The sequence below is a fragment of the Cyprinus carpio genome, chromosome B5, assembly GCF_018340385.1.
Source record: "Cyprinus carpio isolate SPL01 chromosome B5, ASM1834038v1, whole genome shotgun sequence".
Taxonomy (NCBI): domain Eukaryota; kingdom Metazoa; phylum Chordata; class Actinopteri; order Cypriniformes; family Cyprinidae; genus Cyprinus; species Cyprinus carpio.
In genome coordinates, this window is record NC_056601.1 from 10661979 (window position 1) to 10677708 (window position 15730).

The 15730-nt window shown below is 35.9% G+C and overlaps 1 protein-coding gene across 7 annotated transcripts in view; it reads right to left on the reverse strand.

Moving 5' to 3' along the window:
• Window positions 1-15730, reverse strand: part of arhgef28a (Rho guanine nucleotide exchange factor (GEF) 28a) — a 58924-nt gene that overhangs the window by 30823 nt on the left and 12371 nt on the right. For all 7 annotated transcript variants that reach the window (XM_042724260.1, XM_042724254.1, XM_042724256.1 and 4 more), the window contains 7 exons: window positions 11935-12085; window positions 10363-10848; window positions 4569-4752; window positions 4241-4430; window positions 2763-2823; window positions 1681-1727; window positions 1394-1460 (listed from right to left, as the gene is read on the reverse strand). In XM_042724260.1, the coding sequence (XP_042580194.1) occupies window positions 1394-1460; window positions 1681-1727; window positions 2763-2823; window positions 4241-4430; window positions 4569-4752; window positions 10363-10848; window positions 11935-12085 (1186 nt within the window). The remainder of the gene's footprint in view (window positions 1-1393; window positions 1461-1680; window positions 1728-2762; window positions 2824-4240; window positions 4431-4568; window positions 4753-10362; window positions 10849-11934; window positions 12086-15730) is intronic.

Consider the following 15730-nt stretch of genomic DNA (forward strand, 5'->3'; position numbering starts at 1 on the left):
TTGCAATTGTACTTTTAATACACTGAGAGTATGTTTAAAAACACAAGATGTCTGTTTTGAATGAACACGATTTTGCTCTAACCAAAAAGAATCCTTTTAAATTAAAGTGAAACACGGATGCAACTGCACTGAAGTAAATGAAGTTAACATCAGCCCAATAAGAAAATTCATGATTTTCCATATTCAATAAGCCCCTCTAATGCTTGCAACACAAAGCAACAGCAGTCAACATCAAATTTCCCTGTTGATGTTTACATATAAGAACTTCACAGACAGAGGTGGGTAGTAACAAAGTACATTTACTCCATTACATTTACATGAGTAAATGTTTTTGAGTAAAGAGTAAATATAAAAGTGGGTCCATTTACTTTAACTTCACTACTCTGGTGATGGTCGTCTCATTACTTCATTTTAATGCAATACATGTTAAGAAAGCGCAGTTTCTTTTTTTTTCCTGGGCCATGCCCCATTCGCGAATAAATGCCTATTTTGAGATGATTCTGTTCAAGGCCTTGATCAAACATGTAGGCAAAATGGTCTGAATTGGTTCATGAATCTGTTTGAATGATTTGTTCATCTACACTCAATTGAAACCAAACCTGCAAATGCTACTGTTTGTCTGCGTTGAAGATCTTGTTGAACACCTGCGATGAACGATTCCACAGGTATGCATTCGATTTCCTTCCATAGAAGTAATACTTTGCAGTAGTGGTTATTAGATCTATTACGATTGTTATGATTAAAGTGCAATGTATAAATGAAAAAAAGTGTTGATTGCAGCATTACATTTACAGTATATTTGCTTTATTAGTATATTATTAGTATATTTGTCTTTTTAAAACCCAGTGAGCTCCTTAAAGACACATTAAGCAACTTAATTATGCCGCCTGCTATAATCAGTTCTTTTGCATTGGTCAGATTCTAATTCTAATGAACCATAAGGCATTGCAACAAGTTCCATGAAAAAGATTTCAAGATGGCACTACAAAGAAATATTGATTATTAAAAAAGAAAAACACATTAAAAATAGTCAATTCAAACTCCACTGACTAACATTACAACTACACTACTTGTAAGATTTTTTTTATTACTGTTTTTGAAAGGCTGCATTGGTTTGTTAAAAAATACAGTAAAAACAGCAATATAGTGAAATTCTATAATTTAAAATAACTGATCTTTATTTTAATATATTTTAAAATGTAATTTATTTCTGTGAAGGCAAAACTGAATTTTCAGCATCATTACTCCAGTCTTCAGGGTCACATGAACTTTCAGAAATCATTCTAATATGCTGATTTGCTGTTCAAACATTATTATCAGTGTTTAAAACAGTTGTGGTGCATAATATTTTTGTGGAAAAATAAAACTATTCCTTGGACGTATGCATGTATACCTGAGTTAAATGTGTTTAGATCTTCGTCCTCTTCATCCAGACAGAGAACAAGCTGTTCTTCAAAGACCTGACAAACAGGACGAGAAAAACACTCACACACCACAATTCAGCCATTTTCAAGAACGAAAACAGACCAAAATAAGAACACGGGTATAAACATCTGTCCATTAGCAAACAGAAAAAACATACACATGCCAGGTCTCAAGAAGACTAAGTGATCCATTATTGTGTTTCTGATTCCAGGAATTGACTGAGACACACTCACACACAAAAATAACTCCACTCACACTATCCACCAGGGCTTCATCCTCGATTCTCAATTGGCTGTTCAAATCTGAGGAGCACAAACAACAAATACAACACAAAAATTTATTTCCACTTGTACACAATTGCCAACTTGAGCACAAACAAGGCTTTCTGCTGGAAAACCGAGACACCTATCACTATGGTGAGCAGTGACAGGAAGTGTCTGCACAGGGTCACAGAGGCTAAACCTGCTGAGGCTCCTGCTGTCAACACAACAAGCTGGCAATCTCTCTGTGTCTCTTTACAGCATTTACATCACGCCGTTCCTTCTTGATCTGTCAAACTATAGGCAGATTTTTCTCTCATTGTGTCCTCTCTTACCCCTCCCAAACATATAGTGTCTCTGTCTCTCTGCCCACCCAGGAGGAATGTGTCTCCTCATACTGGACATGTTTGGGAAACCAGCCGGAGGTCTCTCACAAAGACTGCTCTGTGTATGTGTGTGTATTAGTGTATGTGTACTCCTCATCCCACATTCTACCACAATGTCCTCCTGACTGAGCCAAATTCACCCAATGTACTCTAACAACCCTGCCAGACCTAACTCACAGTGACAGACACAGAGAGAGAGAGAGAGAGAGAGAGAGAGACAGAGAGAGTCGGGTGTGGGGAGAGCTGGGGTCAAGAAGAGGGAAAGGAACAAAAGGCAAACAGAAAAAGAGAAAGTGGAATAACAGAAGGAGGATTGAGGTTAAGTGAGAGCCAGAAGAGAAGAAAATTTATCACATCAGCAGGATGAAACGTGATAAGACCTTGGCGAGAGCAAAATATAGAAACTGGTCATAAAAATAAAACCCATGACAGGAGGACTAAAATAAAGTGAAAAATAATAATATGAACATTATGGCCAGAACTGATCATGTGGAGTGTGAATTCTCACCACACGGCTTACATCTAATTTCCAAAAAGCCACAAATATCAGGTGAAATCCCAGACTGCTGCTGAAATATTTTGTTTAATAGTTCAGATTGAGTTTATTATTGCTAACAAGGGTAAAAAAACATTAAAAGACATTTTAGTCTGTGTATTGGGCTAAAGTGCATAGAAATGAGCTCTGGCTTACCTGTGTCACATACATCAGATCTGTGTATGCTCTCTTCTGACGGCTCACTCAGTCGTCCCACCTGTAACATGTTAAACTGTCAGGTCAGAATCACATTTGTATTTGACATCCGTGGAATAACTGTTTGGAATGAATTGGATTCCTGATGAACCTTTTTGGTTTGTAAATTATTCACATAATGGCTGTAATTAATCAGATTTTTTAAAGAAATTAATGCTTTTATTCAGCAAGGAAGCACTAAATCAAAAGTGAAAGGAATAAATTACATTTTAAAATACATTAAAATAGAAAATTGTAAGGATTGTTAAAAAATATTTTTTCACAATATTACTTTTTTACTGTATTTTTGATCTATTTTTTGAATTGTTGATGGTTATTTTAAAATTGAATTAACATGATCATACTATTACAGTCTTTTTTTTATTTTTTTTTTTAATTTTAATTAGTTATTTTCAGTTTAAAGAACCATCACAGGTACATGAGTTACAGCACTTGTAATCTCTCTAGTGATCTTGTTCTGTCTGCCAGCAGTTGTTATATGAGAAATACCAGTCTGCTGCTCAAAGCAATACCTGTAAACGATACTGTAAACTGCAATAAAAGTTTCCAAAGTTATGACTTTAGTCATTTATAGACTCATAAAACTCTGTTTCACACATCATTCTCCTGTAACCTGCTCTTAGAGGTTTATGATGAAAAATGAAGAGGGGGGTGGACAGCTGAGAGGTATATTTCAAACTGGGGATCGTTTCACCTGGAGTGTTAAAAAACATTCTCTTCCATAACATATGGTAAGCACATCAAATATTTAATCCATAATTTAATGAATACTAGCTATATATTTACTTAGAATACACAGATAATTTTGAATTCTTTTGAATAACTGTATAGAGAGAGATAGAGAGATGATTTTGGGGTCCAGATGATGTATTTACAGCATTGACCAGCAGACGCTAGCAAGTCTATGCTAACCAGCTGAACCATGAACCTTTGATCTGAATCACCAGCAAATTGGGGGAGCGTTTGAAATTTGTATTTGAAAGCGGTCTAAAAACAGTCATCAGTTTTTTCAATTACGTTCTGTAATTACGTTCCGGCATAAAAAATATAGTTTCATTTTAACTGGTAAAACTTTATATGAGCAAAAAGCAGAAAATAATCAGAAAAGCTAGTCAAAAAAAGTTTTCTGTTCCTTATACACCGCTTTTTAGGCAGAGATTAAGCAATATCTAACAGTGAAAATCAAAAACTTGAAACCAGACTGTTTAGCCTCATCTTAGTAGTTATTGTCTTATGTCTTTATTGCTATAAATAACCACTACATTCAAGTAAAAATAGTCATTTGATCCTCTGTTTTTGTTTTTTCTCAGTCCTTCCTTTTGCAAACAGTAACCATTTCCACATTCTTTTGATAGCTCTACAAAAGACAGGAAACAAAGAAACAGTTTCCTTGAAATTTGTGTTCAATGCAGACTCACCCTTGCAAGTGCATCTGGCTCTCTGCTCTTCTCTCTGTACAGCTGGATGCTGTGCTGTGCATCTATATGTGTGCTGTTTTTCACAGTCAGACTACTAGATTCGGTAACAGGGCAGATACGAAGCTGGTGAGAGCCGTCTGTCCATATCTGACACATCCACACTGGCCTCCACGCACTGCAACTCGAGGGACTGATCACAACACAGTCATAAGACACATGAAACTCAGCCCCTACTGTACACTGGATCAATGACTGAGGCGACTTTTTCTACTTTTTCACATGTAATCTAATTATAGTGTATTGTGTCAGGCTGGATGGAGTGACTCACTCTGTTAGAGCACTGATGAGCGTCGGGTCTCCGTGCTTCTGAGCCAGCGTGAGAGGACTGTGGCCTTCCTTGTCGACTATGGGAACCATCCCCTGACCTTCAGACTCCAGAAGGAGGAAGTGACTGAGGTGGGGGAACCCCATATGTATGGCCACATGTAGAGGCGTTGTCCTGGAAAGGAGATCTAAAGAGACAGAGAACGATAAATAATCAGACTTGGGAAACTTTTTCCTATTAGATTTTTTGTATTTATATAAATAAATTTTATATTTTGGGAAAAATTAGCTATTCATGAGGTGTACAAGCATAAAAGTAATGTGGGTAGTGGTGGGCGATATGACCAAAATCTAATATCTTGATACGAGTAATTTTATTTCATGGATCACAATATAGTTTATTTTGCTTTAAATAAGGTATTTAAGATATCAAAAAATTTTATACCATAGAAATTTCATAATTCTTGTCACCAGTGTAAAAAAAAAAAAAAAAAAAAAAAACATCACAAAAAAAACTAATACTAGCCTAAAAAAAAAATAATAATAATAATTCAAGCTCATTGAAGTGAGTAAATAAGAATAATAAACTTAATTACAAGCAACAACAAAAAAAAACTACAGTAGAACAAATAAATAAGAAATGCTACATACATTGTATAAAGTAATAAAACGTATAAAAACACTACATGTTCTTCACTGTGTAAAATAAATACATTTCTTCTTATTAAAGGTACAAAAGTGATTTTCTCAAGAGCAGTGAGAGATTTTCTCTCTTTTTGTTTTTGTTTGATTAACATGATGAATGACAAGACAGCAGGAATATTAGACTGCTATCACTTTAAGAGCTGCCTGGATCCAATATACTGTTACACACGTGTTTTCTTTCTCAGTTAATTGTGTCTAGCATTATATCACCCACCCCTATGTGTAGGCATGATATTGTAATTTGTAGAGAGTGTCATGCTTTTCGTTGATGCATGGCAAAGTTCTCTTTAATTCCACCCCCAGATTTAGTCCACTGCATAACATCATTTCTTTTTCTGAAATCATTCATCTTTTTTCCCCATCAGTAAATATTGTTCTTATTGAGGAATATACAGTATATTAAATATTAAGCCTTTTGCATGCTCCCATATGGAGATTCTGTCAAATAATAACAATGATAATACATTTTCCACAATTCTAAGAAATCAGAAGCACATTTGGCATATTAGTCTAAAAGTTTTAAAATACACTCAAGATGTGGTTTTGTTATTTGAATGCGAGCCCATCTGTGCTTTGTGCTCTGTGCAAACTAGCAGCAGTCTGATAACAGGTATAATGCGGTCTAAAAAAATAATACCCTTGTGGACATCCACATTGATGGCTTAGAGTTTAAACAGACAGCTAATCTCTGTGTGGTACACATCTGGTCATAAACGTGACAGGGTGACAAACACTTACGGCAAGCACTTTGCACATAGTCTCTATAAGGTGTATAATAAAGGGGTGTCAAAGACAGGGTTGAATATGGACCATGGAGGAGTTCAGTCAACCTTTTAGATGATTTGAAGAAAATTTAATTCAATCCAGCCTTCAAACTACACTGAATGTGGCACCCTTTCTGTTTTCCTCTTTATTGTTTTAGTGTTTCCCATAAGCATGCATGGGCGTCAGATATTTAATGTGTAGAACCTGCTCATCAGGTTATCACGATACTCAGCAAACACAAATTCAAAATGATTTTCATCAAGTAGACTCATCATAAACAATCACTTCATCTTCATATGAATGAAATTCGGGAGGTTCAGGATATAAAGAATAAAGTGGATAAAGCCTTGAATAGTTGTGGGATTATTTTCTTTGTCCTGGTTCAGTGGAACTGAGGACAAGTTACTGGGTGTTGACAGACAAACTAAAGAGGGGACTCTAAACTGGACTGGTGTGTTTGTAAAACACTGCGCACACACATGCACAGTAATTGATTGAACAGATGTCTATGACTCTTTGCTCATGTTGATAGTGGTAGTCGAACTGCTGTTTTGATTTAAAAGAGAAGTGTCAGCAAGGTGAGGCAAAATTTCCATAGCCAAATCACACTGCTCTCAGTTTTCCGCAAGCACATCACTTATATATTTTGCAATAAGTTGCAGAAACCGAACCATTTATTTGTTTGAGAGATTAAGGATTGCTGTTGCTTGATTTTTGTTGTTGAAATTTCTAAAGTGCAGCAAGCTGTTTTTCTCAGCAAACTGCCAACAACAATAGTTCTCAGGGGAATGCAACTAATTTAAAGGATTAGATAAACATAGTCATATCCAATAAGTGAATGTCCAGGTTGTTTTGATACACTTAAAACAAGCAGTAACCCTTGTGAGATAAATTGCTGTTACTTTCTCTGAGACTAACAAGAATGTTGCTAAAGAGTGTTGTCATTAATTAAAGCTGACACACTGTTCTTCAGAAAAAGCAATGAAATGAACGCTAATTCAGCTGTGCAATTTACCGCAAACAATCGCTAGTGTTATGTAAGGGGCCCCGTGTGCACTAGAGACATTCTTTAAATCTCTCTCCATTCTCACTGATCAAGAAATTAGTTAATGTTCCATGATGGAACGGGCACTGTATCCATTCTCACTTAGACAGAACTCCAGACCATAACAACTACTACACTGCACTGTATTTCACACACACATAACTTATTTATATATAAAACATCAATCTACTGTACATACTAAAATATTGCTATATTCAAGAGAAGAACCTATACAGCATTATTATTTTCATTCCAGAATATTCTGCATTGAACATTTTTCTTATATCAATATGCATGTAAAGACCAAATATAAGAAAAAAAGTAAATACACACAAATACATTTCAATGCAATATTTCAATATATAATTCAAACTGAACACACCTATTAAAACACTTTTAAAGAAACATAGATCATGTATGTGAAATAAAATATTCCATGAACAATATTCTAGGAGTTAAACGACTATGCTGAAACTGTGCTCTGGCCAACAAGACTAGTCAAATTATTGTGCACTATTTTAGTCTGTATCACTGTTTGTTTATATTGGCTGTCTGTCACATGAGAAGCATGTTCCTAACACTCATCCTGATAACCTGCTCTGATGCAACAGTGTTTCCTCAAACTGGAAATCCCCATTGCACAAAAAAAAAAAAAAAAAAAAAAAAAAACTAAGACGTGGATAAAAAAAAGTTTTTGTGTGTGTGTGTGTGTGTGTGTGTGTGTGTGTGTGTGTCTGTGTGTGTGTGTGTGACCCTGGACCACAAAACCAGTCATAAGTAGCACTGGTATATTTGTAGCAATAGCCAAATTTACATTGTATGTCAAAATTATCTATTTTTCTTTAATTCCGAAAATCACAAAATAAAGATCATGCTCCATGAAGATATTTTGTACATTTCCTATCGTAAATAAATAAAAACTTAATTTTTAATTAGTAATATCCATTGTTAAGAACTTCATTTGGACAACATTAAAGGCAATTTTCTCATTATTTTAATTTTAGATTCCAGATTTTCAAATAGTTATATCTCAGCCAAATCTTGTCCTATCCTAACAAGCCTATCCTAACCTATCCTATCCTATCCTATCCTAGTCCTATCCTAAGATACATCAATGGAAAGCTTATTTATTCAGTAATAATAAAATCCCAGTTTCAAAAAATAAAAAAAATTATGACTGGTTTTGTGGTCCAGGGTCACACACACACACTATATACAGGTGCTTCTCAATAAATTAGAATGTCGTGGAAAAGTTCATTTATTTCAGTAATTCAACTCAAATTGTGAAACTCATGTATTAAATAAATTCAATGTGCACAGACTGAAGTAATTTAAGTCTTTGGTTCTTTTAATTTTAATGATTTTAGCTCACATTTAACAAAAACCCACCAATTCACTATCTCAACAAATTAGAATATGGTGACATGCCAGTCAGCTAATCAACTCAAAACACCTGCAAAGGTTTCCTGAACCTTCAAAATGGTCTCTCAGTTTGGTTCACTAGGCTACACAATCATGCTGATCTGACAGTTGTCCAGAAGACAATCATTGACACCCTTCACAAGGAGGGTAAGCCACAAACATTCATTGCCAAAGAAGCTGGCTGTTCACAGAGTGCTGTATCCAAGCATGTTAACAGAAAGTTGAGTGGAAGGAAAAAGTGTGGAAGCGTGGGGATGCACAACCAACCGAGAGAACCGCAGCCTTATGAAGATTGTCAAGCAAAATCGATTCAAGAATTTGAGTGAACTTTACAAGGAATGGACTGAGGCTGGGGTCAAGGCATCAAGAGCCACCACACTCAGACGTGTCAAGGAATTTGGCTACAGTTTTCGTATTCCTCTTGTTAAGCCACTCCTGAACCACAGACAAGTCAGAGGTGTCTTACCTGGGCTAAGGAGAAGAAGAATTGGACTGTTGCCCAGTGGTCCTCTTTTCAGATAAGAGCAAGTTTTGTATTTCATTTGGAAACCAAGGTCCTAGAGTCTGGAGGAAGTGGGGAGAAGCTCATAGCCCAAGTTGCTTGAAGTCCAGTGTTAAGTTTCCACAGTCTGTGATGATTTGGGGTGTGGTGTCATCTGCTGGTGTTGGTCCATTGTGTTTTTTTAAAACCAAAGTCACTGCACCCGTTTACTAAGATTTGTGGAGCACTTCATGCTTCCTTCTGCTGACCAGCTTTTTGAAGATGCTGATTTTATTTTCCAGCAGGATTTGACACCTGCCCACGCTGCCAAAAGCACCATAAGTTGGTTAAATGACCATGGTGTTAGTGTGCTTGACTGGCCAGCAAACTCACCAGACCTGAACCCCATAGAGAATCTATGGGGTATTGTCAAGAGGAAAATGAGAAACAACAGACCAAAAATTGCAGATGAGCTGAAGGCCACTGTCAAAGAAACCTGGGCTTCCATACCACCTCAGCAGTGTCACAAACTGATCACCTCCATGCCACGCCAAATTGAGGCAGAAATTAAAGCAAAAGGATTCCCTACCAAGTATTGAGTACATGTACAGTAAATGAACATATATTTTTTAATGGTCTTATGAAGTATTCTAATTTGTTGAGACAGTAAATTGGTGGGTTTTTGTTAAATGTGAGCCAAAATCATCACAATTAAAAGAACCAAAGACTTAAACTACTTCAGTCTGTGTGCACTGAATTTATTTAATACATGAGTTTCACAATTTGAGTTGAATTACTGAAATAAATGAACTTTTTCATGACATTCTAATTTATTGAGAAGCACCTGTATATATCTTTAAAATGCACAGATTCATTGGCCCAGGACCCTAAAACCATTCACTTTAATGAGTCTAGCTTCTAAGTGAACACAAAACACTATTACTTAGAGTTACTCAGTTGTAACTAAAGTGCTGTTGAATTTAATCCTGTGTTCCACTAACGAGCCATAACAAACATGGCGAAGAGCTCCATACATCTAAACCTGTCCAAAACAATAGTTAGTTATACACCCACATGGATAATGCAATCAGAATGTAATTCACACAGTCCATTCAAGCAGTATCTTAAATGGCAATGGCACATCTGTAAAGATCACAAGAGGCTCTAAACGTTTCAGAAAGGTGATCTGTGTTTCCAAAACATAAATCACATGAATATAATGGCGGTCAAGCTTATCATGCTTAAAGTGCACTATTTTTCTGAGAACTAATTTGAGAACTAGACTTTGCCCAATCTATTTGTACATAATGGTCAGAATCTATTGTAGTAGACAGGAATGAAATAAAGGTTAGCAGTAAAGACAAAGTGAAACTGACTGACCTTGCTTCTCCTGTCCAGCTTGGCTGTCCCATCCCAGAAAGTGCAAGTTAGCCAGGGCCTGTGTGATTTTTTCATCAACTGCACTGTGTTGTCCCACTGTGCATCTGTGCTCTGGATTAAACTCTGATGTTCCTAAGGCTTCTCTCTGGCTGAAATTCCCCTGTTCACAAATATTGAGCCCCTGTTCTGCTAGGCTTTCCAATCGAAATAATTCCTTTGGATCGCAAACCCCATCTGTCCCATGCTGGCCAGTCTGGTCTAAATGGTTAGTCTCAGATGAAAACATTTTCTCTGGGCAGATTTTCCTTAGGATATCCTGATAGCTGCTGGATGTCAGGTTCATGAGCTGCTCCGCCACCTCTTGTGCCTCATCCCGTATGTACTCCACAGAGAGCTGTCCTGAATTGCAGAGGAGGCTGATGGGACTCCTGCTGTCCCTCGAAAAGTAGTAGACCTCTACAGACACTTTCTCTGGAACATCGTGGCCTTGACAGAGAAAAGGTAAGGTTCAAATATGTGAAATGATACCTCTTCTATCTGCTCATCATGAACTACATTTTGATCATGTTGTCTAAACACACTGTATTTGCTTTATTTTGTTTGTTTCCCTCCACGTTCCCCGACAGATGCTCGGTCTACATTTTTACATTTTGTCATTTGTGACCCTGTCTGTGAAATCCAGGCTAAAGTCTCAAAATCTAATTATGAGATAACAAGCATCAAAGTTTCATTTCAGCTATTAATTTCACTATGATTTCAATCTTTGACATGGCCTTACTCAGTCAATATTAAAGATATAAAGTTTAAATTTTCACATAATGTTCTACATCTTTATAAAGGATGAATTTAGAAAACAGTAAATTACAAAAAAATGGCTTTAGCTGTCTTTTTGTTTAGCTTTGTTTTACAGCATCTTAAACTAAAGGCTGCTGAAGAAAGGACAAGTCCTTTAATATGTCTGAAAAACTTAAAACTAGGGTAATATTTGTACATCACAGTTTTGTCTTGTGTTACTGTCTCGATTCAGGTCACATGGCAAAACGCAAAAACAGGATGTTATGAACACTGGAACTTTATATAATAGGAAGAACTTAGGCACTGGCTCATTTTTGCTTTCACTGACACTTAAAACGATCAGGTAACATAAGCTCATATCTCGATTTCATTATGTTTTAGGACTGAACTGTTCCTTTCAGTATCTGTTGCCTTCTAACTATTTGTTTCCATAGAAACACTTATTCATTACACCTCAACATATACAAACAAGCACTACTGTTATACAGCACTATACTTTTCCATGTAAACAGGAAATCCCCTTACAGTCCTGTTCACACCAAGGACGGTGAACATAAAAGGTAACTATAACTATAAAGTTTTAATAATCATTCTAGTTCTACGAAAATAGGCAAGACTACACCACAACTATAACAATCACAACTCAGAGCAACAATAGTATTAGAATCATTTTTCCAACAAATATAGTTATTGTTATAGTCTTGCATGCCTTTTCAAATTCAAGAAAATCATTGCTCTATACATCTATTACGCTCTGTGATTTACTTAGTGTCTCACCAGGCACAGTGAATTTAACTGAGCCTTGATCCTCAGCCCTGTGAGCTTTGGTTACATGGTGAAGGGACGAGCCCACAAGGACCACATAGTAGTCAGCTTCTTCCTGAACACTCAGCGACACCTCCAGCTTCACACAGACCTCCACCTGACCCTGAGAAAAAGACAATTACACCTACATTATGATATGTGTTACACACCGTATGCCATAATTAATTTGTCCAAAAGACAAATCTTTGAAAATTGAGCTTATGATTCAGGCAAATAAAGTTTAATGAAGTGTTAGGTTAGTGAAAATGAAACTAAACCGAGAGAAATAATGACAGAGAGAGAAGAACGAGAGAGATTCTTGTTGTTTTTGTTCATATTAGCTTGCTAATGCTGTTAATATGATGTCTGGTACTGCAGTGGTGAAGTACACTGAAGAGTGAGGCCATATGAGAGTTGAGTTGGGCAATCCGGACCGCCAGTGTCTTTGATTTGGCAGAGTTAGTTGAAAAAGGAGGATATGAAAGGTTCTCTATTATCTCCAGCCATTTTCATTTGTTCACTGAATAATACTGGGCTTCTCCTGTACAGACTTGTTTGCATGAACATTTGGTTATACCACAGCAAAGAACATAGCCAAATCATGATGTAAATTTAAAGCAGCAAAAAAAAAAAAAAAAAAACACCCACCCACCAATCAGCCTTACACTGAACTATGATTGTAACACAGAGGAAAAAAACCTTTTAACAGTAGAGAGAGAGAGAGAAGTAATTCTTCATTTAAAGTGTGTCTGAAATTTACGCCAAGGCTGTACAGTATGTTGATGTAAATGGGTCTTTCTGGTCTCAGATGCAGCTGTTGCGGCTCAACAGTACCGTCAGACTGACACTACGAGAGACAAATGAAAATGAACTGATTGTGCTGGTATTGAACCTGATTATAAAGCAATTACTTTACTCTGAAATAAGATTCTAAAAGGAAGTGTAAACAAAGTTAAAGTACCAATGAAGTTCAAATATGGGAAATTAATAAAATGTTGTTTGTTTATTTCATATTGGGATTCTTAACTGCTGATTTTAGATTGTTTAAACAAAGTAATTAGGGTGATTAATCAGAGGCTGGCCTCATTATCAAAAGTATGGGGTCATTAGTACTGTGCTCAGCTCTATTTTTTCATTAAATATCTACTATGAGTAGTTTATTTTTTTTTCATCCAATCAAAATATGCAACATTTTTTGACTCTGATCTCATGGAAAAAAAAATGGATGAATTATTTTAACTTTCATTAGCTATTAACAAACATTATAGGCTTTGTGTTTAACAGATCAATGGTTCAAGAATATTTAGTTTACAAATACTCTATATGGCTATTTGAATTGAACATGACATAATAATGCTATTAAACGAACTGTATAGTGAATTGTTACCATCTTTATATTCATGTCCAGTACGGTACCGTACTACAGAATGGTATGAACACAATAAACAAAGAACAAATGTGCTAAATGCATGAGAAGAAATAAAGAGCCACAAAATCTCAAACAAAATACATCCAGAAGCATGGAAAGTTATCCTAAAAGAATACAGGGCCACTGTGTATTTCAACACAAGCAGACAAAAAAATAACAAATCCATAAGCACAATCATTCATCATCAATGCAGGCATTCACACGCACTTACAAACACACGGCCCATTGAAATGTACCCATAATTCCACGCTCTGATTTCATTAAACAGACCCTGGATCAAAGAAACACCCCGTAAAAGAGGGAGGTGAACAGTAAATTCAGTCTCGCCGGAGGCATGTGTGTGACAAGGCACTTTTCTCTTTCTCCCTCCATTCAACATAAAGCCCTCGTTTGATTGTTTGCCTTCCTTCACCAGACGTCTCCCTCACTTCCTCTCATTTAAGAGGCCCTGCAGAAATAGTGATGGAGGGAGAGAGGAGGGATACAGAGCAGGTTTGGTGTGGGAATGAGGGAAAGGTAAGGTCTCTCCTATTTTCTCAGGCTCTGTATAGTACACATAGGGATGAATGATGAGCATGGGATTCTCTCTGCTCCTCCTCTCTTTTCTTTCTTCACCCTGTCTCTCAGTTGTGCAGATTGACAGTGTTCCTCTCTTTTCCCACACAGTCCTGCTGTCATTTCATAGAAGTAAAACTCTCAAATCCTTAATCTAACAGATCCAGCTTTAGTTCTGCTTGCAAAAATTATGAGTCATGTTTAAAATGGTTTCTATTTTAATCCTCATCTGGTACTTTCCATTTTTAGATAATCCAGTAAAGTAAATAATAAAAACAAGAAAGGTAATTTATTATTTTCTTGTTTTATTTGGAAACTAGACAAAACCATGTCATAAGACATTAATAACTCTGATATGAGTGGAAAAACAGCTGCTTTATAATGTAACACTTGAGTTAATAAAGACTCAAAAGACTAAATAGTTATATATACACATACATGTGTGTATGTATTTAGATTTTTTTTATTTATTTAATTTTTTTGAGGCAAAACTACACAAAAATTTTTAAGGGATATATTTTTGGAAAACAAGCCAAAAATACTGATTTAAAAAAATTACGCTATAGTCACATCAACAATATTTACTAGACCACATGATTATATTTCAAATATTGTATGCAACAGATGGAACAGAGCAGTTAGCAAGTGTATATTTGGTCCAATGTTTAGTCTTGTTGTCATGCTGGCTTATAAATGAAGAAAAAAGTAGAAGCTGAATTACTGCAGCTACTTCTTGGATCAATAAGGGGATGTTATTGTCTCCAGCACCTGGTTGCAGACTAGTTCCTGGAAGAAAAACACCTCACTAATACACTGGTCCCTATGGACGGCATGCGTGTTTCCTTACCAATGACATAACCACTGCCATCTGAGAAGGGTGTGTATGGGTTCTCATGTTCAAACAGGAATCCTGTCCAAATGCATGTTTAGGTTAGCATTGCTATTCAGTAGTGGTTATGTCTTTTTTACCATCTTAAAATAAAGGACTGTAAAAATGCTACAGTAAAAACCTGTTAATTGGTTATCAGTAAGTTTCCATACTATATTCAGTGAATAACTGTAATTACATTGAATGTAAAACACTGTTAATATTACGGTTTTTGGAAGTGAAAAAGAAAATGTCTTTGAAAATCTGTAAATTGACACTCCCAAAATTCCCTGCATGACACTTCACATTTTATGTTTTTTTTTTTTTTTTTTTTTTTTTTTTTAAATAATGTCTTCTTCTTAGTTTCTTCTTATCAGTTGTGTACACTGGGGTTTTATCTTACATCTAATGTCGTTATATTAATGTTTATTGCATTATTTCAGTATCATGTTTGTTACCATGGTGGTGTTTAGTGTTTGTGTGAATGACACTGTATGCCTTCTATATATATATATATATATATATATATATATATATATATATATATTCGCAACTTTCGCAATGAAACACGCAACGTCTTCACAACATGGCGGCAACAATATACGCCTTCTTTCTTTGTGTGAACATTTGGGCTGCGTTATGCAAATCTTCCCATATCGTGACATAGACATGTGGGGCGTGTTTAAACGAGGCGTATTAGGAGGGCGTGAACGAGTCTTAACTTTTATAAAGAATATCTCTCTGGGTTTGAGACTTTAGTCTTTGCAACTTTAGGGATTTTATCTATTAACGAATGAGCTTGTAACACTCCAAAGAGAAAGGAAAACTTAGAAATCGCAAAATATGACCCCTTTAAATGTAACAAAATAAAGCAAATTTTAAAGACTAAGTGATAAAAGTCAAAAACCAGAAGAGAC